Source organism: Podarcis muralis, chromosome 14, assembly GCF_964188315.1.
Source record: "Podarcis muralis chromosome 14, rPodMur119.hap1.1, whole genome shotgun sequence".
Taxonomy (NCBI): Eukaryota; Metazoa; Chordata; class Lepidosauria; order Squamata; family Lacertidae; genus Podarcis; species Podarcis muralis.
This window is the reverse complement of record NC_135668.1, coordinates 38,067,682-38,092,741: the sequence shown is the minus strand read 5'-3', so window position 1 is coordinate 38,092,741 and position 25,060 is coordinate 38,067,682. Positions and strand designations below refer to the sequence as shown.

The 25,060-nt window shown below is 47.8% G+C and overlaps 2 protein-coding genes across 2 annotated transcripts; one reads left to right on the top strand and one right to left on the bottom strand.

Moving 5' to 3' along the window:
- The first annotated feature begins 715 nt into the window (after positions 1 to 715).
- Positions 716 to 13,240, top strand: METTL26 (methyltransferase like 26). The gene is made up of 6 exons (XM_028705784.2): positions 716 to 1,183; positions 4,257 to 4,419; positions 7,776 to 7,835; positions 9,069 to 9,136; positions 10,173 to 10,251; positions 12,041 to 13,240. The coding sequence occupies exons 1-6, from the start codon at positions 978 to 980 to the stop codon at positions 12,086 to 12,088; spliced, it is 624 nt and encodes a 207-aa protein (XP_028561617.1). The 5' UTR covers positions 716 to 977; the 3' UTR covers positions 12,089 to 13,240.
- Positions 12,997 to 23,608, bottom strand: WFIKKN1 (WAP, follistatin/kazal, immunoglobulin, kunitz and netrin domain containing 1). The gene is made up of 2 exons (XM_028705782.2): positions 22,484 to 23,608; positions 12,997 to 16,120 (listed from the first exon to the last, which is right to left on the bottom strand). Exons 1-2 carry the CDS (start codon positions 22,730 to 22,732, stop codon positions 14,627 to 14,629), a joined length of 1,743 nt encoding a protein of 580 aa, XP_028561615.1. The 5' UTR covers positions 22,733 to 23,608; the 3' UTR covers positions 12,997 to 14,626.
- Between the last annotated feature and the right edge of the window lie 1,452 nt (positions 23,609 to 25,060).

Below are 25,060 nucleotides of genomic sequence, written 5' to 3'. Positions count from 1 at the left end.
TCCGCTCCATGAGTTTAAAGCTGTAATTCTACGTGCATCTTTAGCTGGGAAGAGCCCCCACTTAAACCCAGAAGAAGGGCATTACTTTCGAGTATACACGAACGGGAAAAAGCTATCTGTATTCAGGGCTCACCTCCATTCATTACATCCAGAATAACCTGTTTTCCAATACAGTTTAATTCTGTATTTGTAAAGGATAATACAAACCTATATTACAGGGTTGTTGGATTATAATTTAGATAGTGAATATGAAGTCTTTCAACACAAGAAAACTTAATAATAATAATAATAATACAAATTGTTTTTATTATTAACAACAATGTCTCAGAGGAGTACACCAGTTCACCGGCTACTGCAGCAAAAAGGAATAAAGAGCCCTGCGGACTAGCACCTTGAAATATCCCGTTTCTTTTTTGCAGCCGAAATTTCAAAGGAACCTGTAAGGCATGAATTAGCTACAGCAGCACAGGCACTTACTAGGAAGTAGGCACTTACTAGCAGCGCAGGCACTTACTAGGGTTTATTTGCTAAGTCCAAACACGCATTCAAGAAGCCCGCGCTTCCTATCGTTTGAAAATCACGATCCCTCCATAAACCTGGTTTCCGGACTTTCCAAGCACCCTCTTGCAAAACCAGGAGGAGGGGCAGAAGTGGAACCAATAGCCACGCTCCCCCCGCGCTGCATTCTGGGAATCGTAGTCTTTTGCTTTGTGGCTTCATTTAACTTCCTCGATCTCCTTCCCTCCTTCCCTCCCAGCAGCTCGGAGGACAAAATTCCCAGCCTGCAATCCTTGGGTGCGGGGGTGCGAGCCTCCTTAAAGGTAGACCTAGAGGACGAGCAGGGAAGTCCTTGCAGGCTGCTTGCAAGGGGCACCCAGGCGGATCCTGCAGCCAAACTGTTGCAAGGCGCCCTGCGGCTCTCCTGCTCTGCAAGCGGCAAGTCCCTTCCGAGGACCCCCTCACCCCTCTTTTGCAGGATGAGTGCCGCGTTCGTAGCAGCGGCGGGGGAGAGGAACAAGGAGCCTATCCTGAGGGTCCTCCGGGACTACGTGAACCCCTGCCAGCCGCAAGTCCAGGTGCTGGAAGTGGCTTCGGGCTCCGGGCAGCACGCGGCCCATTTTGCCCAAATGATGCCCAACGTGGTTTGGCAGCCCTCGGATGTGGATCCGAAATGCATCGAGAGGTAAGGCGAGGCGTAGGAGCCTCGCTGCTGGGGCGGACCTGGGAGGCTGTTCGGATGGATCGTCGGAGTGGACTTGCACGGGATTCCCCGCCGGTCCAGTCTGGACACGAGGAGGACCCCCCCCCCCCGCATCCTGGGTCTCGTCTGAAACGTGTTCTTGACACGCTTCAGGCCTCATGTGGCATGTGCACCATATACATTGAATGCACTGACTATGCCATGTGGCTGGTAGGTGGTGGGTGTTGCTCCTCCCACCCACTTTCCACAGCTGGCTCGCGGGGGCGGGAGTCTGCTCTGCCAGTGAGTTCCGTGCAGGAAACACACTGGCGAAGCAGCCGTGCCCGGCGGGACTGAGCCGCACCGCCGCCACTACCCCGCCCATGAGTTGACGTCATCCAATGACACCAGCAGATTGGCAGCAGGTGGGCTTGGTTAGGGGGAAATGGATCAGATGTTCCCCACCCATGGTGAAGTTATTGCATCCATAAGAGGATGGCACGATGGCTTTCCGGTCTCTCTGTCGCCCCCCCACCCCGCAGAATGGACGTACAGAATCTTCTCTGCATTATAGACAATAGCTAAGAAATACATCTCTTATTAGCCTGTGCCCGCCTGTAAGACTAATGCTGGAAATTAATGGTTTTAGGGCTGTGGTCAGTATAAAATATTTCATTTGTATTTATTTAAAGGGATTTAAATTAAGGGTGCCTTAAAACTGAACCTGGAAACAAACTGGCACCCAATGTAAGCGATACAGGATTGGCATAATAAGTCTGGTCTCTAGCTCCTACCAGCACCCTGGCAGCTGTGTTCTGTACCAAATGGTGTTTTTGAGCTGCCTTTAAAGACAACGCCGTGTAGTGAGCGTTATTGTATTTGTTTGCTTGTTTTTTTTCTTCTTCTTCTAAGCATCTTTAACTGGTCTTTAACCGAAAGAGCATCTTGAAGGTTTCTTTCTTTTTCCCCATCAGGTTTTCAAAACAAAAAAAACAGATACCAAAAAAGAGATAACACGCAATGAAAAAAGAGTGGGGAAGGAGGAGGAGAAAAGCAAACTCAAGCTCCAGCTTTTGAAGCTGCTGTTCTAAAAATGACCAGCAGGGATGGAAGCAAATCCGAAAGCCTGGTGGGATGGCTGTTCCTAGGTGACAGTTGAGGTTGGGCAAATTAATGTAAAGCAGTAGTTAAAAAGTGTCCCTTAAATTGTACTTGAAAGTGAGCTTGTTCGTAATGATTGGCCAGCTTCATGGTTAGTTGGTTGCTCTGATTCTTGCTACAAAGGCTGGTCTCAATGGACCTTGACCAGGTCCAGCAAAGCACCTCCTATGCCTCTAAACACAGGATCACTGAGCACTGCTCTGTTACACGTTAACTCTTCAGCAAATCTCAGTATTCATTCTGGATTTGCAAATCTGAAACATATTACAAGAATCCTTGGGGCAGGTGGGGCTGGGGAGGAAAGTATACCACACATGGCTGAAGTCAGAGCCCCTAGTTTAGGGGATGGCGCAGACCATAGTTTAGTGTCAGGCCTATAATTCTTTGAAGTTAGTACCAAACTAATATTACATCGGGACGTGGGTGGCGCTGTGGGTTAAACCTCAGAGCCTAGGACTTGCTGATCAGAAGGTTGGCAGTTCGAATCCCCGCAACAGGGTGAGCTCCCGTTGCTCGGTCCCTGCTCCTGCCAACCTAGCAGTTCGAAAGCACGTCAAAGTGCAAGTAGATAAATAGGTACCGCTCCAGCGGGAAGGTAAATGGCGTTTCCGTGCACTGCTCTGGTTCACCAGAAGCGGCTTAGTCATGCTGGCCACATGACCTGGAAGCTGTATGCCGGCTCCCTCGGCCAATAAAGCGAGATGAGCGCCGCAACCCAGAGTCGGTCACGACTGGACCTAATGGCCATGGGTCCCTTGACCTTTGCCTGAATATTACATCACTTGTGTAATTAGCAATTGCTTTAGTGGTTGGCATTTTTGTTGTTGTTAATTAAAGTAAATCATAGTCACAGGATCTGAATTGGGTTCCTGACAGGATGGGTTGATGGGTACAGGGGCCTTACTACTTTATTCCCACTGCAGTTCTGATCCAGAAACAGCCCACCCCAAAAAAACCCACACAACTTGTTCTTTCCACTGAAAGCAAAGTTTCCATTGGCACCTAAAATGCCCTAAGAACATTCATATATTAAGCTAACACTCTAATAGACATGCTATAAAAGGGAAACAGGATAGGGAGAGGAGCTGCTGCTTAATTGGCCAATGGATGAGGACAGGTCAGCCTCCCCTTTTCCAGGAGGGGGGGGGGTTGAGAGACAGCCCCGCAGTGGCCCTTGGTAGAGGCATGAGTACTTCTCATTTTAAAAGTGTTTATAAAAGCTGTGGATGGCAAGTGCAATCTGGGAAGAGGCGTTCTGTCTGTGAGAAGACCCTCTTTAAGGGCAACGTTGGCTGCTCTTTCCTCTTTTTTAGGAAGCTTGTGGGTCATTTCCCCCCTATGCACAATTTATGCAGGTTTAATTGATTAATTGGAAGGGTTCTTCTGAACTCTTCAGCAGCTTTGCTTGTAGCACAACCAACCTCCTTTGCACTTCATTTATCAGCTGGATTTGCTTTATGCTTTCAACTGGTTGGTTCGGTGGTGCAATGAAGCCATTTTAGGAAGGGGCCTTTAGCTCAGTGGCAGGATTATTTGCCCTGCATGCAGAAGGCTCCAGGTTCAGTCCCCGGCATCTCCAGGTAGGGCTGCATGAAACCCCCAAAGAGCTGCTGCCAACCTTTGTAGAAACTACTGAGCTTGGTGGACCAGAAGTTGCTTCCTATGTTCCCACATTCAGACTGTTAATGGACTTGTGCAAGGCCTCCTCTGTAAATGGCAATAGGCATCTCATACATGAGATCATCCATCCCTGCTTTGCCTGGAGGCTCTCCTGCTGAGAAGGGCCCTGGACTTGTACCCCAGAGTCTCCCACCCTGATGGCACCCCTGTCCCTATTGAGAGCAAACTGCTGGTGCCGGCTCTACCGTTGACCCTTGCCCCATCTGCAGTCTGGCTCTCTTCCTTCTCTTTCTAGCATTTCTGAATTTATCAGGGCGTACCGCCTCCCGAATGTCAAACCACCCATTTACTTGGATGCATCGCGCAGCTGGGAGACGTGGGGCGGCTTCCGCCCGGACTCTCTGGACCTCATTGTCAACATCAACATGATTCATATCTCGGACATGAGCTGCACGGAGGTGAGGCCACGCTCCTGTCAGCCTGCTTGGCAGTGAAAGCCTGTACTGTGTCTGCTGGGAAGTCAAGCCCACTGAGCTGAATGGGACTTCATATTATTCTGATTTAGTTACCCAACCTTCACCCTAAGGTGCTGGGGTGGGTTAGGACAACAGAAACACCATGCTAAAAACAGTTTGAAATGTGGTGCTACAGGAAGTTCTTGCAAAGTATGATTTTATGGGAATTTGATTGCATCCCAGGACTTATTAACGACCGCTCCATTGCACTTCCATGGAATTATATTATTATTTGTAGCATTGAATTTATGTCTCTGCAATAACTATTTGTCCACTCTGTATCATTTTCTTTTTTAAGTTGTGGACCATATGACACCAAACAGGCAAGCCATTGTTCATTTCTGTATCTTTTAAGTTTGTAATGTTATATGTGGCAATGGAAAGCAATTTATTTAAAAAGTTTAAAACGCAATCACAGGAATAAGGTAAGGCCCTAAAATATCCATCTAGGGTGCCGGAAGGTAAAAAGGAGTGTCTTCACCTCTTACTCCCAGGTAAGTGCATGTAGTGGGAACGGGGAACTTTTTCTTGCACATTTCTATCAGGGCAATTTGGATAATGCCTTTTGCCTGCCTGAACAAGAGAGAGAAAGTGGGGTGTGAATGAAGAAAGTAGTCAGCTGTACAAAGGTAAAATTTACATTAATGACTCCACCCACCTTTGCCTTTGACCCCGCCCACCTGTAGAATCAGACTGCCAAGCACCACCTGAGCCAAATGCTTGCTGGACCAAGTACCTGGCCCAACACTGGCTCTCCAAATGCTGCTGAACTCCAACTTCCATCAGCCCCATCCAGCATTGCCACTGGTCAGGGGTGGTGGGAGTTGTGGTCCAGCAACATCTGGAAGCGGGTATCAGGTTGGCAGGGGCCAATTGGATCTTCTCAAGTATGGATCTTCTCATTTTTATGGCCCCCTGGCTCACTGCCATCTGCAGGGGAACTGCCTGCACAACCCTAAATCCAATTCTGGAGGTTGGCGAAAGATGACACTAACTGTTTTGATTTGACATCTTAGAAGCTTCCTGGCAGTAGGTCCAAATCATACCTAGGTAGCTCCTTAACTGGTTCTTAACTGGTCCTTAACTTCTACTGGTAAGCAACAACAGGCCATTAAGTCAGGAAATGCTTATAAACTGGAAGAAAAAAGTGATTTTTAATTCCTTTTAAAGTCACTAAGTGTGTGTTGCACTAATAAATAGTAGGAGATGCATGTTTAGCTGTGTGCCAGCAGCAGAACATTGTAGTCTCTAGTTACTTATGTTACTAAGTCTTGTTCATATAATCATAGACAGCGCCAAGAACCGTGGCACTTAATTCCCCCCCCCCCCCAAGATAAGATTTTAAGAACCTGTTTTTAAATGAAGCAACATCCATTTAGACCAGGGATTGTCAACCTGGTCCCTACTGCCCACTAGTGGGTGTTTCAGGATTCTAGGTGGGCAGTAGGAGGTTCTACGGCACAAGCTGAATCCTCCTTCTATCGAGCACTGGAGGGCAGTAAGGAAATTTTACCATCAAGAAAGATGCATTAATGGGCGGTAGGTATAAAAAGGTTGACTACCTCTGATTTAGATGGTCGATTTTAAAATTCTCAGAATATCCTCAACTGATCCGTTTGAGAGGGGATGAAAGCCAAAATAACAGTAGAGTAATCCCTTTATATCAAATGGTCTGTGAGAGAAAGCAAACTTTCAGGTTTGTTTGGGTTCTTCAGCAGGCTGCATGTCAAGGGCCCAAACAAAAACTGGAAGGAAGGAGACATTGGAATAATTGCTCATTGGAATAATAATGGAACGGGGAATGTGTTCTGTGGAGTTAAGGGTATTAGTCCTATCAGTTCCCACTTTTGTTTTTGTATTTCTGCTTAATCTTCAACCCAAGAGTTCCTACCAACTCCTCGACTTTTTGCAGCCCAAATGGTCAGCTATGGCATTCAAGATTTTTCAAAAACAAATAGTCGTTGCAAAGAGAGGAGAGTGAGCTGGATTGGGAGAAGGTTGAGTTGGGGGCTTTAACCCTTAGTCTCTGCTGCTGCCCTGATTGGAAGTGCCTTCTCCAGCCTCCCATCAGTGAGTTGCAATGAAGGCAGTTACACATTCCTTGCTTTTGTACTTGAGTGGTCTCTGTGTAGCTAATGCAAGCGCCATCTTGTGGTTCTTGGTTGGATGTACTTCTAGCTAACAACCTTTCCTGGGCTGTTTAGGGAACCGGCATCACCAATAGCAGAAATCTAGTGTGTTGCTCCCAGTTGCTTATACACCTACAAATGGTGCACCATACGGCCAGCTGAGGCTTTTAGTATAGCGGCACCAGGCCTTTGGAATGCCATTCCCTTTGAAATCAGACCAACACTAACATTTCTGATATTTTGCTGCCTGCAGAAAATGCTTCTGTTTTCCCAAGTGATTTTAGAGAATTAATTTGATTCAGTGTTGGTTATATCTCCTGTATCTTATGATTTTGTAATTTTATGGTGGTTTAACAAATTTATTATTATACTGCCATGAGACCTTTTTCAATGATTTGGCAGGTTAGAAGTACATGCAGGTCTCGCTTACTGAAAACGATGCGTTTCCTAGAAATTATTAGTTATGAGAGTGTTTGCATAATGAGTTGATAATTTCCATTGATTCCTGTGGGGAAATTTATAATGTGTTCCTGACCACAGAATTTTGACCCCCGAAAGCAAAAAATATAAAAAACATGCTCTCTGATTTTGTCCAATCTTTTTCCCTCTGTTCCTCAGCCAACCAGTAAAAGGCAAACAAGGAAATAAAAAAGAAATGTTTTGTTTGGATATCTGAATCTGTGGTGTGTATAGTAAGGTTTGAGTACTAATTCACTGTGTTTGGATAAGTGAATTTTAACACGTTGAATGTTCAGAAAGCGGGACCTGCGTGCATTCCTACAAATAAACTGATGCAACAGTGAGAGAAATGCACTCTGCACATGCTTAGAGGAAGCACCCCTGAGTCTACATAGAGTCCATTTCCCTCACCATTGTTGACCAACTGCATCTATGGAGAGGAGTTAGTCTAAGATGCCTCTTGCTCTGGAAACCAACCACAATTTTGCAAAAACTTACATTGTGTTCTTTTACTATTCCGTAAGGAAGCTGCAAGAAATAGAATTTAGATACACAGGAAAGATCCTACTGGAAAGAACAGTTGCCACTTTCTTGCTAATTTTTATACATATCCTGCAAATGCTTTGTGATTCTCTTTCCAAATGAGCTTGTTAACCTATTTCCTTTGCATTTTGTTTAATTATTCCCTGCCCCCCCCACCCCCAACCACAGGGTTTGTTCAGAGGAGCAGGAAAGCTGTTAAAGCCTAAAGCGGTGATGGTCACATATGGGGTAAGCTGTCAGTCAGGATCCTTGTAATCTAGATGCTGCTTTTGCTGAAGCAGCCTTTGTCAAGTAGCTGGCTTCTAGATATTTTGGACTACAACTCCCATCAGCTCCAGCCAGCAGTTAAAGAAAACAAAAAATGTTGTGCAAAACTTGCAGTTCCTCCCAACTTGCTAAATTCTCCCTCTGTTGTATGAATTTGGCTACATACAGATAATGCACTGGAAAATTTCCTTCCATTTGCAAGTAGCAGCAGAGGAAGGATTTTTCTCAGGACTTAAAGAGGAGCAGGAGAAATTATATTTAAAGAGGAGCGGGAGAAATTATATTCTTTTTTCAAAGATGCTTTTAATGCCACATTGTAGTTTTGACCCTGGGCATGATGGTACAAGGACCCTGAACTACTTTAGATCATGTCTCCTTAGAACAGCCTTCCCTCAAGCTGGCAACCTCCAGATGTTTTGGAGTACAAATTGTAGGCTGAAACATCTGGAGGGCACCAGCTCAGGGGAGGCTGCTCTAAAGTAACCAGAACACAAAGCTGCTATTCTTGGGCCTCTGGTGGTGGTGCAGAACCTGTGCCACTCCAGATGTAAGTGGACCACAACTCCCAACATCCCTGGACATTGGTCACTCTGGCTTAGAATGAGGGCAGCTGAAGTAACCACCTCTTGAGGGCTGCAGGTTTATTCTTTGCAACAGCCTAGTGATTCTGTGTATAGAGATTCATGCAATGTTTTGCTTTGGTCTCTGGTTTGGGTTTTTTTTTTTTTGGAAGTTGGTCGCATTCTTGGCCAACAGTCCCCCCTAGTGGCAACCCTTGGCTCTGCAGAAAATCCAAGGTGCATTTTCTCACACTGGCAACTTTGAGGTAACAGGGCTGATGGTTGCTGGTTTTTTTAAAAGCTTTCTTAAACTTTTAGTGTTCTGTTGGAAGCCACCCAGAGTGACTGGGGAAACCCAGCCGGATGGCCGGGGTATAAATATATTATTATTATTATTATTATTATTATTATTATTATTATTATTATTATTAAAGCCCCCCTAACTTCTGAAAGCTTCATTAAGAGAAACTTAGCTGTCTCAATTCTTAGATTTTTTTCCAGTTCTGAGTTAAGGGGTCGCGGGACAAAGAACCCACACATTATTTGATTTTTTTTAAAAAAATAATTGATTGTTTGATACCACTTTGTCTTAAACTGTTTGGTGTGTTTTCCCCCTGCCTGATTCCACTCCAAGCCTTATGCTGTGAATGGCTGCATCTACCCACAGAGCAACGTGGACTTTGATTCCTACTTGAGGCAGAGGTAAGGAGGAGCTAGGCCAAATCGAAGGAGTTACTCGTAGCATATAAAACCCTCAGCAGCTTTGGAACTAGTTTACTGTGCCCTCTCAGCTGTTTCCATCTGCAGAAAAGGCACTTTCAAAAGTCCTGCATAATGTTTATTCTGCAGCTGCAAGGAATCTTCACTTTCAGCATGGCAGTAGGTACCATTAGGAACTCCCTTCCTATTAATATTAAGCACTATGGCTGATGCTTGGTAAAAAACAACAACCCTTTTCTGTTGTTTTTGTTTTAGCGAGTCTAGCCAGACGTGTAATTTTATCAGGTTCAAAAATATGTTGGTTTTTTATGTATATTTGGATGGTTTTATTTATGTCTACTGTTTCTCAAGTCTCTGGGTTTTGGGGTTACCTTTGCTATTTTTAAATGTTTATTTTATACCATTTTATGCAAATGGCTTAGAGATTTATTTATTTTTGATTGAACAGTATATAAAATAAGGAAGAGTAGTGTGGCTCTACTCCTGAGTTTTACTTGGTTGACATCTGCACCATCCATTCAAAGCACTCTTATACCACTTTAAACAGTCATGACTTACCACCAAGCAGCCTCCAGATGGTAGTTCATTGAGCATTGTTAGGAGGCCCCCATTCCCCTCACAGAACTACAGTTCCCAGAGTTCCCTGGGAAGAGGGATTGACAGTTACACCACTCTTGACAACTGTAGCTGTGTGAGGGAAATCGGGGTCTCCTGGCCACACTTGGGGAAGTCATGACTGCTAAAGCGGTATAACACTGCTTGGCATATAAGGCACAGACATAGCTCAATTCAGGCCATCGTTAGCCACACACACAGAGCTACAATTCCCAGAATTCCCTGGGAAGAGGGAGTGATTGTTAAGCCATTGTAGGCATCACCTCAAGCAGGATTCTGACATGGGTGGGTAGGAAACCCTCATGTGGAGGCAGCAGTGCTGCTCTCTGTATGGAAGCACCTCTTGAATACAGTGATAGACTTCATTCTCTCTCTTTCTTCTCCCCTCCACTCCCAACCACAGAAATCCAGCCTGGGGCCTCCGGGACACGGCTTTGCTGCAGCAGTTTGCTGAGATCAATAGGATGTGGTTGGAGAGGATGGTAGGTGGTCATAGGAAGCTAAAGAATAGGTTTGGGGGAAGGGGGAGTGTGCTGCCCCACAACTGTTGTTTGGCTCCTATTAGCTCTGGCTAGCGTGGCTCAGGGATCTGGGAAGATGGGCACCTGTCAGGGATGGGTGTCAGGAGTATAAGTCACACGGCATCAGTACAGTTAACTCTTTATTCAAGGAAGCAAGTTCTGCTTCGGAGGCTAGGCGTAATAATCACAGCAACTCTTCCCAGCAGATCTTGCCCTAATGAGGCAGTTGCAATAACTGAAGGTCCCTGCCTTACACAGCTCTCTGAATCTCCTCCTCCCCATGGTCCTTCCCAAGCAATTGGGAGACCAGTGGGGAGGGGATCTGGTCGCAGCAGGAGCAGGTGACACCCTGACTTCTTCACCAGCCTGACTCACCTCTGCTTCTTGGTCCCTCTCCTCTCCAGTCTCCTCATCTGGACTGCTCTCTGCCACAGCCTCTTCCTGCTCACCAAACCCTGTTGCCCCTTCATCTTCCGACACCTCCTCCCAGTTTGCTCCTTCTTCTGCCTCTGACCACTCTTTGTCATCCCACCACCAACCCACCCCCTGGCTCTGAGCCTTCTTCCCCTGGGAGTTCCTTTGGGGTTCCCCAGCTGGTTTCTCCCACCACTGAAGTGTTGTTGGCCAGGTGTGGAGTAGCACACCCCCGCGAATGGCAACAGGATATCTGTGGGTGAGGGAGGGGGAAATACGTGTTGCACATCAATTTGGGAGGAGCAAATTTGTCTCTTGGCAAGTGCCTTCACTATGAGAACACCGTGGCTGTGTTCTCCCTCCACTGGGAATCAGTTGCTGGGAACAGCAGCTGGAGGGAGTGTGTGGCTGAGGTTCTCCTGGCAGTCTTCTGGTTCGCCATGGTGAGAATGCAGGGCTGGATGGGCCTTTGGTCTGATCCAGCAGGGCTCTTCTTGTCTTGTTCTGAAGCAGAGTGTGTTAGACATTCTTGTGGGTCAGGTGTGAGGAACCTTTGGCCCTCCGCATGTTCCTGAACTACAACTCCCATCAGCCCCAGCAAGCATGGCCAACGGCCAGGGGTGGTGGGAGTTGTATAGTTTGTCAACAGCTGGATGGCTAAAGGGGGTTGCAGTCTTTGGGCTCTTAAATTCCAGTGCAGCACTAAAATTGGACGTCCCCACCTTCCATTCTTCAGCATTGTTGTGGCACCCCTGCATTGTGGCACCCAGTATCATTGTACTGGTTCCACCACCCTACAGCCGCCTCTTCCAGAGGTTCCCCACACATGCTGGGCTCTCCAAGCAATTTAGGTTCCTGGCCCTCCAGGGTTCTGAGTTGCATGGAGAGCCTAAGAAACTGCCTTATATGGAGTCAGACCATTAGTACATCCCGTTCTGTATTGCCTGCTCTTGAGTGCTTCTCCAGAATGTCAGAAAGGGTTCTGTGCCAAGGCTGCCCAGAGATGCCAGGGATTGAGTGTGGGACCTTCTGCATGCCAGATAGATGCCCTACCACCGAATTATTGTCATTGCCTACAGGAGCAGGGCAGGTTTGCCAGTGCAGAACTGCAGCCCCCAACATGTGGAGAGCTGCAGGAGAGGAGAAAGTCGTACAAGGGAGGAAGAGGCTCTAGGGAATGTGCCCCTCACTCTCCCCACCCCCTGCAATGAGAATCTGGCTTGGAGGGGGAGACACCTGAAGAGGCCTAGTGGTGTCTTTGGTTGAACTGTGTGCCTGCGTCCGTATAATGTGGCTGCCAAGTGTCTCAAGTAACCTAAAGATTTTCTGCTTCCAGGTCGACATGCCTGCAAACAACAAGTGTCTTGTTTTCCGCAAACACTAAGCCAGCCCATCCACTTTCTCTGCCAAGGAGAAGGGACCACCAAGGACGGTCAAAGTGTCGCCTGCCGTCGCCAAATTTGCTCTGTGTCTGTCGTGCTCAAGCCCACCAGGTTTCTAGTAGCTTCTTCGGCTCCTGGGTGAAAATAGCTCTTGGTGAGATGGGAATGATGTCCTGTATGAAGATCTGCATCAGGAGAGAAAAGCCTTTACAGAGAATGGAGCTTTGCCCAAAGGTTTCTGGCCAGTGTTGAGCTAGCACAGGGATGGAGGAGCTGCAGTCCTCCCAGATGTGCTTGGACTCCCAATTCCCATCAGCCCCCAGGCAGCATGGCCAGGGGAGGAGGCAGGGATGGATGGAACTGAGCCCAAGCACATCTGGAGGGCCTGCGGGTCCCCCAACTAGCCTGTTCATGCTTCGATTTTGGTATTCGCTGCTGGTTTCGAAGTTGTGGGTTAGACGGCATCCTTGTACCCATCTCAAAACACCTTTGTCTCTTGTGCATGATTATTACCTTTCGCCTGCTTCAGTGAAGGCTTTGTTTTCCGGCCTTCTTTGATGGAGACCTTAATGTCCTTTGACCCTGTAACTGTGACTTTTGGGTTAAGAGGGGATTTCGGAGTAGAAAATATTACGGAATATGGGAGGAAGGAAAGCTCAGAATGACACTTCCCCAAGTAACTGAAGGCTATCGTGCAGAGCTAGATGGGAAAGATGGATTTGATGACTAGTACTCTTTACAGACTCTTTACAACAAAGTTGTTAAAATACTGGGTATTCAATAATGTAATTCCACTCCTGTATTCTGAAACGCTACCACCCCAATAACAACATACCCACCTGCCTCTGTAGGTTAGCTTACAGTCTAGCAGCTTTAACAAGTCTTCAGCTGAGTAATTCCCCCCCCCCCCCCTTTGCCTGTTCCAAGTGTTCCTCAAGAGGTAGCAAATCACTCCAGCACATCTTTTAAAAAATCTGTATGAAGTAATAGCTCCCTCTAGTGGTGATCAGCCACTAGAGCAGCAACAATGTATAGCTAAGGGCTGAACTTATGGGAATAGCAAGGAGGAAGAACTTTGCCGGGGAGATCTGTGTGGATGTAATACTGTGTGGACTCTGCTGCATTTGAGTGCAAATAAATATATTGCTTGGGTATTGCTATGTGAGAAATGTATTCATTTACTGTACTTGATTGAAGTACCAGAGCTTTACTCTCCTACGTAGTCTAGGTTGATGACAAGCAAAGCCAAAGTTTAGATTAAATAGTTGTACCCCCACTTTTCTGTTATAATAATGTTCAAAGCAGCTTCCATAACAAAGGAGTAAACCTTGCAATACGTAACCTGAGAAGATAAAATCAATTTGATCCAGAATCCATCTCTGAATATAAGAGTCTATTGGATCAGGCAAATGACCCACCTAGTCCAGTATCCTGTTCTGACAGTTGCCCAGGCAGGGAGACTCAAACAGGAGTCTCCACTCTTGAGCTTCCAGCATCAGGCAGTCATCAGAAGCATTTTTCCTCCCACAGTAGAACTAGAAAGGGTTCATGCAGACTTTTAAGTGGTTGTTTTTCTGTTCATTGCTGCACACAGCAAAATAACCCCAAACTGATTGTGCAAATAAGTGTGGCTCTGCATAGGATTGCTTGTGACGGGGAGGCGATTCTGCTTTGGCCAGCACTGCTGCAGGCCCACAATATTGCTTTAAAACAGTCCTTTGATGTTGCTGAACTACAACATCCATGTGGAGGGCAATTTCCCCATCCCTGCCTTAAGAAGAAATCCAAAAGTGGAATAGCCACATGAGCACTGCAAATCAAAGCCAAAGAGGATCTAATTTCCTCATCCAGCCACATTTGGGGCAGGTGGTTGTCACTTTCTGTTTCTCCTTTAGCAATTGTTCTTCCTTCCTTAGGAAGGTCCCTCTCACATTTTGCAAACTCTGCTCCCCACCCGCATCCGGCTACAGTAAGCCTGTTTCTCCCCCTCCCCTTTGCCATTATTTGATGGGAGGCTAGTCCTCATGACCTTTTTCGCTGGTAACGCTGGGCTAAAAGCAGAATTTGCTTTTACATCAGGAAAGAAAGGGGCTGGTAGAGAACAACCTCCAGTGTAGAAGGAACACAGGATTTCCTTTTCGTTATTATTATTATTAATTCCACATAGGCTGGGCTGGAGGGATGTCACAGGCGCAGATAAATTACAGCTCTCTCTCACACACAAAAACAGACAATAGGTAGTTACAAGCAATAATGGAGCTCATTGAAACAGTAGTGATAATAACTGAAAACATCTAAAAATGAGAGGCAGGTCCGTGGAGGTGGCATGGAATAAGGATTCGCCCCTCTGCACCCACTTGGAGGCTCATGGGCTTTCCAGGAGCGCCAGATTTGTCCTGCCAGTCTCCAACCCAGTCCTTGCATAGCTGCAGCACAGCACAAGAAAGGGAGAGCAGAGTCTCTTGGGGAAAGGGACGTCAGCCTTCGTCTGCCTTCCCTTCTCTGCCACAGACAAGCAGCAGCTGTCACTGCCGCCCATGCTAGTCCTGGAACCGGTTGAGAAGTTCGCACGTCTTCTTCTCCAGCAGTTCGTGGATCTTCTTGACCCGCTTATCATTGGCGGCCCGGACATAGCTGTTGGGGTCGAGGACCGCCATGCCTTCCTGCACCTCGCCCATGATGATGAGGGGCCCGTCCTCGGTGGTCATGTTGGGGCAGGGGCAGTTCCAGTCCATATCTGTCAAGGTCACCTCCAGGTACTTGATGTTGAAGAATTTGAGGCCCATCTTCTCGTCCTTGAGGATGTCATCCAGGGCAAAGCGGGCAATGCCAGAATCCTGGTCCTCGATGATCTCCATCAGCCGTCCCACGATGGCGAAGTCGCTGCGGCAGAGGCTGGGCACCATCTTGCTCTTCAGACGGCAGGCTTTGCACTGCAGCGTCTTGGGGAAGGGGCAGACGTCCTCGCAGCTCTCTTTGCCGTCGAAGTTGTTCTCGTTGCCCTCGCAGCCGCCGTAGATGAAGGAGTGGCACTGCTTCATCAGGTGGTTGTAGGCCCAGCGGGGCTCCCAGTTCTTACAGGGGCCCTGCACAATGGGGAGAGTGCAGAGGTTGACGGCGTTATTGACACAGGCCACTTGGCACTCTTCGTAGGTGTCGAAGTGATTCTGGTTAGCCCCACAACCGCCATAGCGGAAAGTGGTGCACAAGCCTCTCTTGGAGTCAAAATGCCAGCGGACTTGGTAGGCCTCGCATTCCTGCTTGTCAGGCTCCTTCAGGCACTCGCCGGGCGGGAGCTGAGGAGGGCTGGATGCCTTCGGCTCCCCTCTGGAGTGCTCTCTCTTGACAACAGACAGTGGGAAGTCCGCCCGCAGGAGGCCAGCGGAGTTCCTGGCTGTGCAAGTGTAGATCCCGGCATCCTCCGGCTGGGCATTGTAGATGACCAGCTGGCCGATGTTGGTCACGACCACGTTGCCATACATCTGGTCGGGCCGCATGATGAAGTTTTCCTGGTGGTCGCTCTGCTTCTCCCACGTGATGTCGGGGCGTGGCCGCCCACTCACATCGCAGTGAAAGCTGACCGTGCCCCCCACGTAGACCAACTGGTGGAAGGGGTTGTTGTAGAGGGCCGGTGGTATGGGCAGCTCAGTGCCTGTGCCGGGCGTCGGGTGAGCCGTGGTCTCCATCGGCACCGGGCTGGTGTTGGGCCAGGTGAAAATGTACTTGCATGGCACCACGGCCAGGCTGATGCCCCGGATGCAGGCCTCGGCGTCCATGTAGCACTTGTTGTAGTAGGTGAGTCCGTCGGAGGCGCAGGTGAAGTTGGGTTCCTTCTCGCACCTGTCCTTGCACTTGCAGACGGGCTGCCCGTCCCAGATGTCACAGTCCGAGCCCTGTTGCGTGCACACAAAGCTCTCGCATGTGGCCTCTTGCACCAGCTCCAGCGAGGAGAGGCTTCCGTCCGCATAGCGGGCTGCCACGCAGCTCCGCAGGCCACAGACGTTGGTGCAGCATTTCTCAAAGCCTTCGCAATCCTGCAGAGGAGGAGGAGGAGCAGAACTTTTAGATTTGAGTGAATCAGCATCGTTTTTTCCCATCAAACTAGGTGTGACAGGGCCTTTTCGGTGGTGGTTCCCCAATTGTGGAATGCCCTCTGTTCTGAGGTGAGCCTGTCTCCATTCATTAGCTTTTGGGAAGAATTTTAAAACACACCTGTTCACACAAGCATATCTGGTAGCTGAAGAATACTGTTCCTGGTAATCCTGAGATAAAATAGCTAAGTTGGCAGAGCATGAGACTCTAATCTCAGGGTCGTGGGTTTGAGTCCCACGTTGGACTAGATCCTCGTGATCCCTTCCAACTTTACAGTTCTATGATAGCTGGATGGAAGTATGCTTTTAACTCCTATTGCTTTTAGAATGTTTTCAATTGTAAGTTTTAACATTTTAAGAATGTTTCTGCTTTGTTTTTAAGTTGTGTAACTGTTTGCCACCCAGGGCTCCTTAGGGAGGAAGGTGGCGTATGAATTCAAATTCAATAAATAAATACATATGCATATAGGAAGCTGCATTATACTCGAGTCCAACTTAAGGCCCAACTAGTTCAGTCAAGAATTTCAGACAAGGAACTATCCCAGCCCTGCCAGGGATTGAATCTGAGACCTTCTGCATGCAAAGCAGATGTTCTATTACGGAACTGCAGCCATTCTCAAGGCAGTTCCCACTCCACGGAAATAACAAAATATGCAAGAAATGGCATCTCCTATAACAATTAAATCACATTAAAAAATAGTTCACAACCAGAAGTTTAACAACAAAAAACCCTGCTACTATTTGGCAGAGTAATCCTATTATTGGACAGCTGGTGAGTTTTAGCTGGATTTTTGTATTTGGGGGCTGGTTTGGCTGGTGGTGCTTTGGCTGGCTTCTTATTAATCAGTTATGTGTGGTTTTGTATCTTACTTTTACTCTGGAAGTCTTTATTCTAAACCTATATAGCTCATATATATATATATATATATATATATGCAGGTTTTGGTGTTCTCGGGTGTCTTCCCGTGTAAAAGTTGGGGTGTCTAGGCGACGTTTCGACGAGGTCTCACTAGACCTCGTCGAAACGTCGCCTAGACACCCCAACTTTTACACGGGAAGACACCCGAGAACACCAAAACCTGCATTCATGTACCCGTGAAAATCTAAGAAAGCAAATATATATATATATATATATATATATATATATATATATATAGGCAGTGAGTGCACACTAAGTGCAAAATGAAATCAGCTCCCGTTAAAACAGCCTAATTTTAATGTATTTTTAATCTTTGTTGGAAGCTGCCCAGAGTGGCTGGGGAAACCCAGCCAGATGGGCAGGGTACAAATAATAAATTATTATTATTATTATTATTATTACTAACAAAAAACAACAATTAATATTCAGCTTAAAATCAATAAAACAAAGATAAAAAGCAAATAAAACAGATTCAAGGGCTTCATACACATAAACCAGGGCCCAATTTCATGAGTCAGGAGAAACCTGGGCAAATAAATTAATTCTATGCTGGTGCTGAGGGGACACTTCTGTGGTGGTTTCCAAAACCTTGCTGGCTCACTGCAGCCAGAGTGGTGTTGCGGTGCCTTTTCCTTCTCTAAATTGTGGCCATGATTTTTCTTAACCCCCACATCCCGCTTCTCCCATACAAGTTGTGGTGAATGGGAGGGAATTAGTTACACCAGCTGCAGGACTGGCATACCTGAGGGCCCCTTTGTGGGAGCATGAAGGTCAACACAGAGGTCTTGCTGATTCACATTTGCCCCCAAAGTGCCCTGTTTCCACACATATACACACTACCACGGATACATCCACCACTGTAGAAGGTCCCAGGTTCGATCCCCAGCACCTCCAGGTTAGGACTGGGAATGTCCCCTGCCTGGAACCCCTGGAGAGTGGCTGCCAGTCAGTGTCAACAGAACTGAGCTGGATGGATTCAATATAAGGCAGCTAATTTTGCTTTTGTGGGAAGACCATAGTTGCTCAGTCATAGCTCAACATCTGCTTTGCATGCGGAAGGTCCCAGGTTCAAATTCTGGCCTCTCCCAAGTGCTGCTGGGGGAGATCCTTGCCTGAAAGGCTGAAGAGCCGCTGCCAGCCAATGTAGAAATTACGGAGCTAAATGGACCAATGGGCCTGATTCAGTATAAGGCAGCTTCTGAGGGTTTTCTGTAGGTGTGCCAGTGATGTTAAGTGCAGGGGAGCCTCCTTCTGTTGGCAGAGCAGCAGTTAAGCAGCATCTATTGGCCCCTCAGCTGACATTCATCTTGCTTTAGGATTGCGGCCTAAACCGCAAACCCCTTGAAACAAGCAAGGAAGGAAAAGGCCTTGATGGAGTAATCCTCCGCACACAAGGGGGATTAAAAAATTTTTTTCGGTTCCCCTCCACCAACCTTTTAACACCTCAGTGAGAACTAGAGCAGGTTCAGGGATGAATTATTTGGCTCGAAGGGAGGGAAGTCTGTGGTCCAGAGAATGCCACCCATCTCCGGATGAGGCAGCATGGCTTGTCTAGAGCTGTCAGCACCTTCCTCTGGCATCCCATTGAAAATGACCCTGACTGGGGTGGGGATGGGGGAACCAGTTTACCACTTTGAGCAAAAAAGATTTTTTTGGACGGTCTCTCACACAAGGGTGTGAGAGGAAGGGAGGGATTAATTGGAAATAATTTTTCAACAATTTGACAAAGCTGATTGATTGACTGATTGATTGATTGATTGATTGATTGATTTCTATACCGCTTAATATATTAAAAATATTTCTAAGCGGTTTATAGAAAACTGAAGCAACAACAGACAACTTAATCAAACTATTACAAAAATAAACAGCTGCATATAAAAATTAATAGAAAGTTATATTTTAAAAATCAGTATCAGTTCATTTTCCTTCTGACACACCCTCCCTCTCAGCTTCCAGGTTCTCATCCAGGGTCCAGACAAACTCTCAGATCATCCATTAAAGTATTACAGGGAGAAGAGTTCCTGGAAATAGCAGACATCACCCTAGTCTCTCACTCTAGACTTGCTTTCTATAGGCAGGTGGATGGGACCTTCTCTGGCTACCCACAACTATGTCCCATTCAACTGTACTCTCCACACCCAGTTCCAAGTACAGCAGGTTTGCTGAGTTTCCCAGGAGATCCAAAGTTTGGGAAGAAGGTCCTCCACCCACTCACAGCTCTTTCTTCACCCTCTGCCCTCTCTTTCTCCACCTCCAGTTGCCATCACATATGCAAATATATAAATTTCCAGTTATGTGGGGGACTGATAAGATGGATGGCAAAAGCAGAGGATGGGGCTTAACCAAGTATTTGAGGGTGGGTGTTAAAGCCAGAGTCAGGGAGGATCCTATTCTGGTTTCCTAGCAACCGCTTGCACCTCCCCAGGAAGGAAGGACCACTTCACACAAGAAAGACTTTCCTACATGGAAACATATTGTGTGTTGTTTCCTATGTGATGGTTTATACTGTGTCATATTAGGAGTGGGGAGATGCGGGTTCAAATCCTCACTCAGCTGACTGGGTGACCCTTGAGTCAGTCTCTCTCTTTTTTAGTCTAGCCTCCCTCACAGGATTGTTGTGAGGATAAGGGGGGGGGAGGAGCAAGAAAGCATGTGTGCTGCCTTGAGCTCCTTAATGGTTTCAAATGTAATAATGAAAATGATGACGATGCATGGAATTCTCCACATGGAAGTGATGTAGGGGCTTCCATTCCCTCAGCAGCAATTACCATTCCCATCTGTCAGTGGCGACTGCACCATTAGCATGAATGGGTACTGCTCCATTAGGGTGAACAGGGAACTGCCTCACCAACCTATGTCTGCCCACCCAACTTGCCTGCCTTCTTTGAATCAGATAATTGTAGAGTTGGAAGGGACCCTGAGGGTCATCTAGTCCAACCCCCTGCAATGCAAGAATCTCAACAAAAGCATCCATGACAAATGGCCTTCTAACTTCCACTTAAAAACCTCAGAGGAAGGAGAGTCCACTCCACTATCAAACTGCTCTTACTGTCAGAAAGTTCTTCCTGAATCTCCTTCCTTGTAACTTGAAGCCATTTGTTCATGTCCCTCCAGAGCAGGACAAAACAGGCTTCCTCCATCTTCCATGTGACAGCCCTTAAGATATTGGCTATCATATCTCCTCTCAGTTGGCCCTTTTCCACTGTTCCTCTTACTTGGAACCAATCTAGGGGGTCGTTCTGCCTATCAGCTTCCCGAGTCTCAGTATTGCCCTTGTAAAACTCAGCAGAGGAGAGGATGGGGTGGGGTGGGGTGCATGAGAGAATTATTTGGCACTGCCTGTCATTGGCTTGCGCTCCACCTACCATTCGCCTCTCTGCTCTCCACCCCACCAGTCCCAAGGGGCATTGGCACTATGCCCACCTGTGCTGTACTAACAACACCAGTGACATGCCTACTTGCCACGCCAGCGCCACCTGTCCTGGGGCAATGCAAGTGTGAGAAAGAGCCACAATGTTGGCTTCTTCCACGTGTCTCAAGAGTGGGGGAATGAGGCACACTGTAGCAACTTCCACACTTGATGGAGTACCGTTAGATACTGCCCTTGGACTGTATGGTTTACAAAGCAACTTCCTTTTCTCCTTGAGCCGCCTGGCTCATTCTGAGCTATGCATATACCTACTATCATGCACGCAGCCACCCATGTACGCTGCAGGCTGCATACAGATAAGGTAGAGAAGTTCCCATGACCCTGGCTGTTCACATGGAGGAGGAAAGGGGACAATGTGAACCAGCCTTTCGTCTTAGTCCTAAGGCTGAGCAAAATGTTACAATTTCCCAAACTGGAATGTATTCATGCACACATTCACAAGCATTGGTTCCTCCACTGTCCACCCCCTTGGAAATGTAGCATTTGCTCAAGGATGACCCAAAATATTATCTCCTTCTGGGAGGTACACCAAAAGCTGCCTTACTCAGACTATGGGTCCATCTAGCTCAGCTTTGTCTAAAACTGGCTCCCATACAGGATAATTTCCCAGCCCAACTTGAAGATGTTGGAGAACTGAACCGGAGTTCTCTGGTGTGCAAATATGTGCCCTGTTACTGAACCATGAAGGATTAGCACTAGCGAGTTTTCTTGTGCAAATATCATTTGCGCTCATCCAAAGCGCCTACGAGTTTCATTGCACATAAGAGTTCCGTGGTTGATTGTGCCCCATGGGTCAAAACTGTTTCTCTCTCCCATTCTGCCATCCTTAACTGGCACCCAAAAACCTGTCACCACTTCAGGAGTCAGCCACCCTGTACTGCTCCACGGGTACAACATATCGTTAGGTGAAGAGGGGGTACTACTTGCCCCAATGACTTGATTAGACACCCCTATTTCTGTGACCCATCTAGACTAACAGACATCCTGCATCTGGGAATTGCGCGTGAGAGAAGGTGCGCAAAAACACACACACACAAAAACCCAAAACAAATGGAGGGAGAATTGATTACAGCTGCAACTTTTATACATAGGCACATTGATGTTTTGAGTGTTATGCAAAAGAGGGAAGGTGTGTAGATTCTGAAAAGAAATGGAAAAATAATCCTAAAATGATGTAGGCTTATTAGCCTAACAATCTGCAGTATCTCTGAAGCATCCAGAGAAGCAAATAAAATAGATCCTTTGAGCACGTACAGAGTGCTGAGTAAATGCAGGCACCGTCCCTTTGCCCTTGGTGGCAGAGAGAAGGAACATAGGAAGCTGCTGAATTCCGAGTCAGACCACTGGGTCTATCAAGACCCTCCTGTGTCTCAGATAAGGGTTCTTTCCAGACCTCTTAACAGAAGGTCTTAAAAAACAAAAACGAAAAAACTCGAGGGAAGCCAGATTGTCAGCTGCACCATAAAGTTTATTGAGCATATAAAGCTGCCTGATGCTGTGTCAGGTCATTGGTCAGTCTAGGACAGCACTGTCCACTCTGACTGGCAGTGGTCTCAGCAGAGTTGAGAATGAACGATGCCTATCGGTGACTGTTTTAACTGGAAATGCCAGGCGCTGACCCTCAGACCTTCTGCCTACAAACCAGGGAAGGGCTGTGGCTAAAGGACAGAGCATCTGCTTTGCATGCAGGTGGTCCCAGGTTGAATCCCTAGAGATCCCGAATGCAGGGGAGCCACTCCTGCGCTTTTCAGATGAGGCACCTTCCTAAGCCTCCCTCGGTGACAAACCCTCGAGCGATGCGACCTCCCGGGCTGAGCTATTACTCTTTTGCCATAGAAGGGCATTTCACCCGAGGGGAGCACAGCACCACCCCCTGCTGGCTAGGCCCGGAACTGCGCGCCGAAGCTCTCGCAAAGCGGATGGGCGAGCGAGCTCACCTACAGCGTCCCCGACTCACCTGATCGGCCTGGCACTCCCTCTCGCAGGTGCTCTGCGCATCCACCCACAGGTTGGGGTTCAGCTGGTTGGGGCACACCCCTAGGTGGCTCATCCTGATTGGCTGCAGGCTGGCCCCTTCTGCCAGGAGAGACAGCAGAGACAGGATGAGTGAAGGCAGCATGGGGTCGCGAAGGTGCTGCTCCCCTCCGAGCCGTCGCTGGCCGCCCTCTCGCTTCGAGCCCTTCCCGAGGAAAGTCCAAAAAGGCATCCAGCCGCGCCACCAAGCTCCTGCCAGCCACTGCTGCGCCTCCTTCCTTTTTGTGTGTGTGTTCCCCCACCCCCAAAACCCAGGGAGAGTCTTCCACTTTTGCCTTGTGTGATAGACAAAACAATCACATTTGCAAGGAGGCTGCGGCTGGGGGGGGGGGGGAGAAAGAGAGTGGGGAGAGGAAGGTGAAGGGATGGGAGGAGGGGGAAATAACAAGAAACCAAAGAAAGCTCTTCTTTTTTCCCTCCCCTCCGCTCTTACACCCCCCAGCACACGCTCCTCATTTTATCGCCTGTCCTGGACGCGCCAGTGTCCATTCTGCCTTCTGCCACCAGCAGCCAGACACCAGGCCTTCCAAAAAGCAACATCACTTAAAGCGCAGCCGTCCAGAGGGAAAGGTCCATGTTTCACCAGCAAGTGGGGCTCCCAGTCTCTTCCCTCGAACTTCATCCAGTTGTGGGGTTCGCCCTCCTGCTCCTCCTCTTCTTCTCTTCACTCAATGCCTTCTCTTCCAGTTTCTTTTTTTAAAAAATAAAAATAATAAAATCCAGGCCCAGGGGCAAATGGCAAAGTGCTGGATCTTTTGGAGCCAGCAGGCCAGAGGCTAAGGGGAAGAAGGTTCTCTAGGAAAGGAAGATGGCTTGGTGAACAACCTTGGGGAGAGAGAAAGAGAGCGCGAGCACATCAAGAGGGAAATTAAGTTCCTGGGTCAGGGAGGAACAGAGTTATAAAGCAGCTCTCCCGGGTGTGTGTCTGGGGTGAGGAGAAAAAGAGAGGCGAGGAGGGGGGTGTAACCGGAATCTCCTCCCCTCTCACCGATGGGCTGGGAGTTTGGAATGGAAAAGCGACTGACCTCAGACGCTAACCCTGTCTGGGTTGATCGACTGGGCAAACACTCGGAGGAGATCAAAGGGGGGCGGGGGGAGAAGAGAGAGAGAGGGAGCTGCAGAGCCTTCCAAAACCGAGAGACAGACACCACCGAGACCCACCAAGTGGGGGGAATTCTTTCAGAATGAGAGAACATCCCAAAGGCCTCTTGGCCACTGGCGGCGATGCTGACCATACCAGGCCTCCAAGGGCCCGGGCAAGCCCAGACCTCTTCCACAGGGCATTTGGGAGACTGGGTTCTCCCCAAATTGCCTCTCTTTCCTTTAAAAGGTGAGCGATGATTCAGGCAGCCGTAATCTGCAGCCGCAGCAAGAGGCAGGTGGGCTGAGGTGACGGCAGGTGATATAGGATCAAAGAGGCTGGAATGGAAGTTTGAAAGCCTACTAGAATGGGCCCAGCATGGATAGCTGGGAATCACTCTGTATTTTATTTTTCTGTACATATATATCCCATCATTCCTCCAAAGAGCTCAAGGTGGTTAAGATCGTTCTCTGCATTCCCCCGTTCCATCCTTTGTGGCAACGCTTGAGGTAGGTTAGGCAGACAGACTGGAACTGACCCAAGGTAACTCGGCAAGCTCCATGGCTCAGTTGGGATTTGAACCCTGGTCCCCCAGGTCCTAGTCTAACACACTAACCACTACACCACACTGGCTCTCTAGATGGGCCTGTATCGAGGCCTAAGGTAAAGGGACCTCTGACCATTAGGTCCAGTCGTGACCAACTCTGGGGTTGCGGCGCTCATCTTGTTTTACTGGCTGAGGGAGCCAGTAAAAAGTTGGTATAGGAACATAAGAATATGCCTTATTCCAAGTCCAAGTTAGTCCATCTAGCGCAGTATTGTCTACACTGACCTGCAGCAGCATGCAAGCCCTCCCTTCATTTCAGCTCATCTTTAGTTTAAAGCAGGGGTGGGAAACCTGCACCCTCCAGATGTTTTTGGACTACAGCTGCCATCATCCCTGACCACTGAGCATGCTGGCTGGGACTGATTCACTATGCTAAGCATGTCTGTTAACCATCTTAGCAACACATTTGCAACAGAGTTCTGTTTCCCGTCCTAAGCCAGGCTGGGCAAGTCACAGCCGATTTATGTGAAAAAGTTCATCCACTTTGCAGGGGATCATGAAGAGTACATCTAGGTCAGGATTCAGTACTGGAACTTACTCACCTAGAAATCTGTTTAAATGCCGGGGGTCCACTCTCCAGTATTCAAAGCAGGAAGTTCACCTGAGCATGTACAGAGTGCTTCTCTCTGGCTAGCATGAACTGCAAGCAAAACTCTCCCACCCAGCTACAACTCCCAGCATGCTTCAGAAACTACAGTTCTCAGGAATATTGTGGAGGACGGACGTCATGTGCTTTAAATATGGTACAGTCTTACCTTTGTTCTTAAACGGAATCTGTTCTGGAAGTCCGTTCGACTTCTTAAAACATTAGA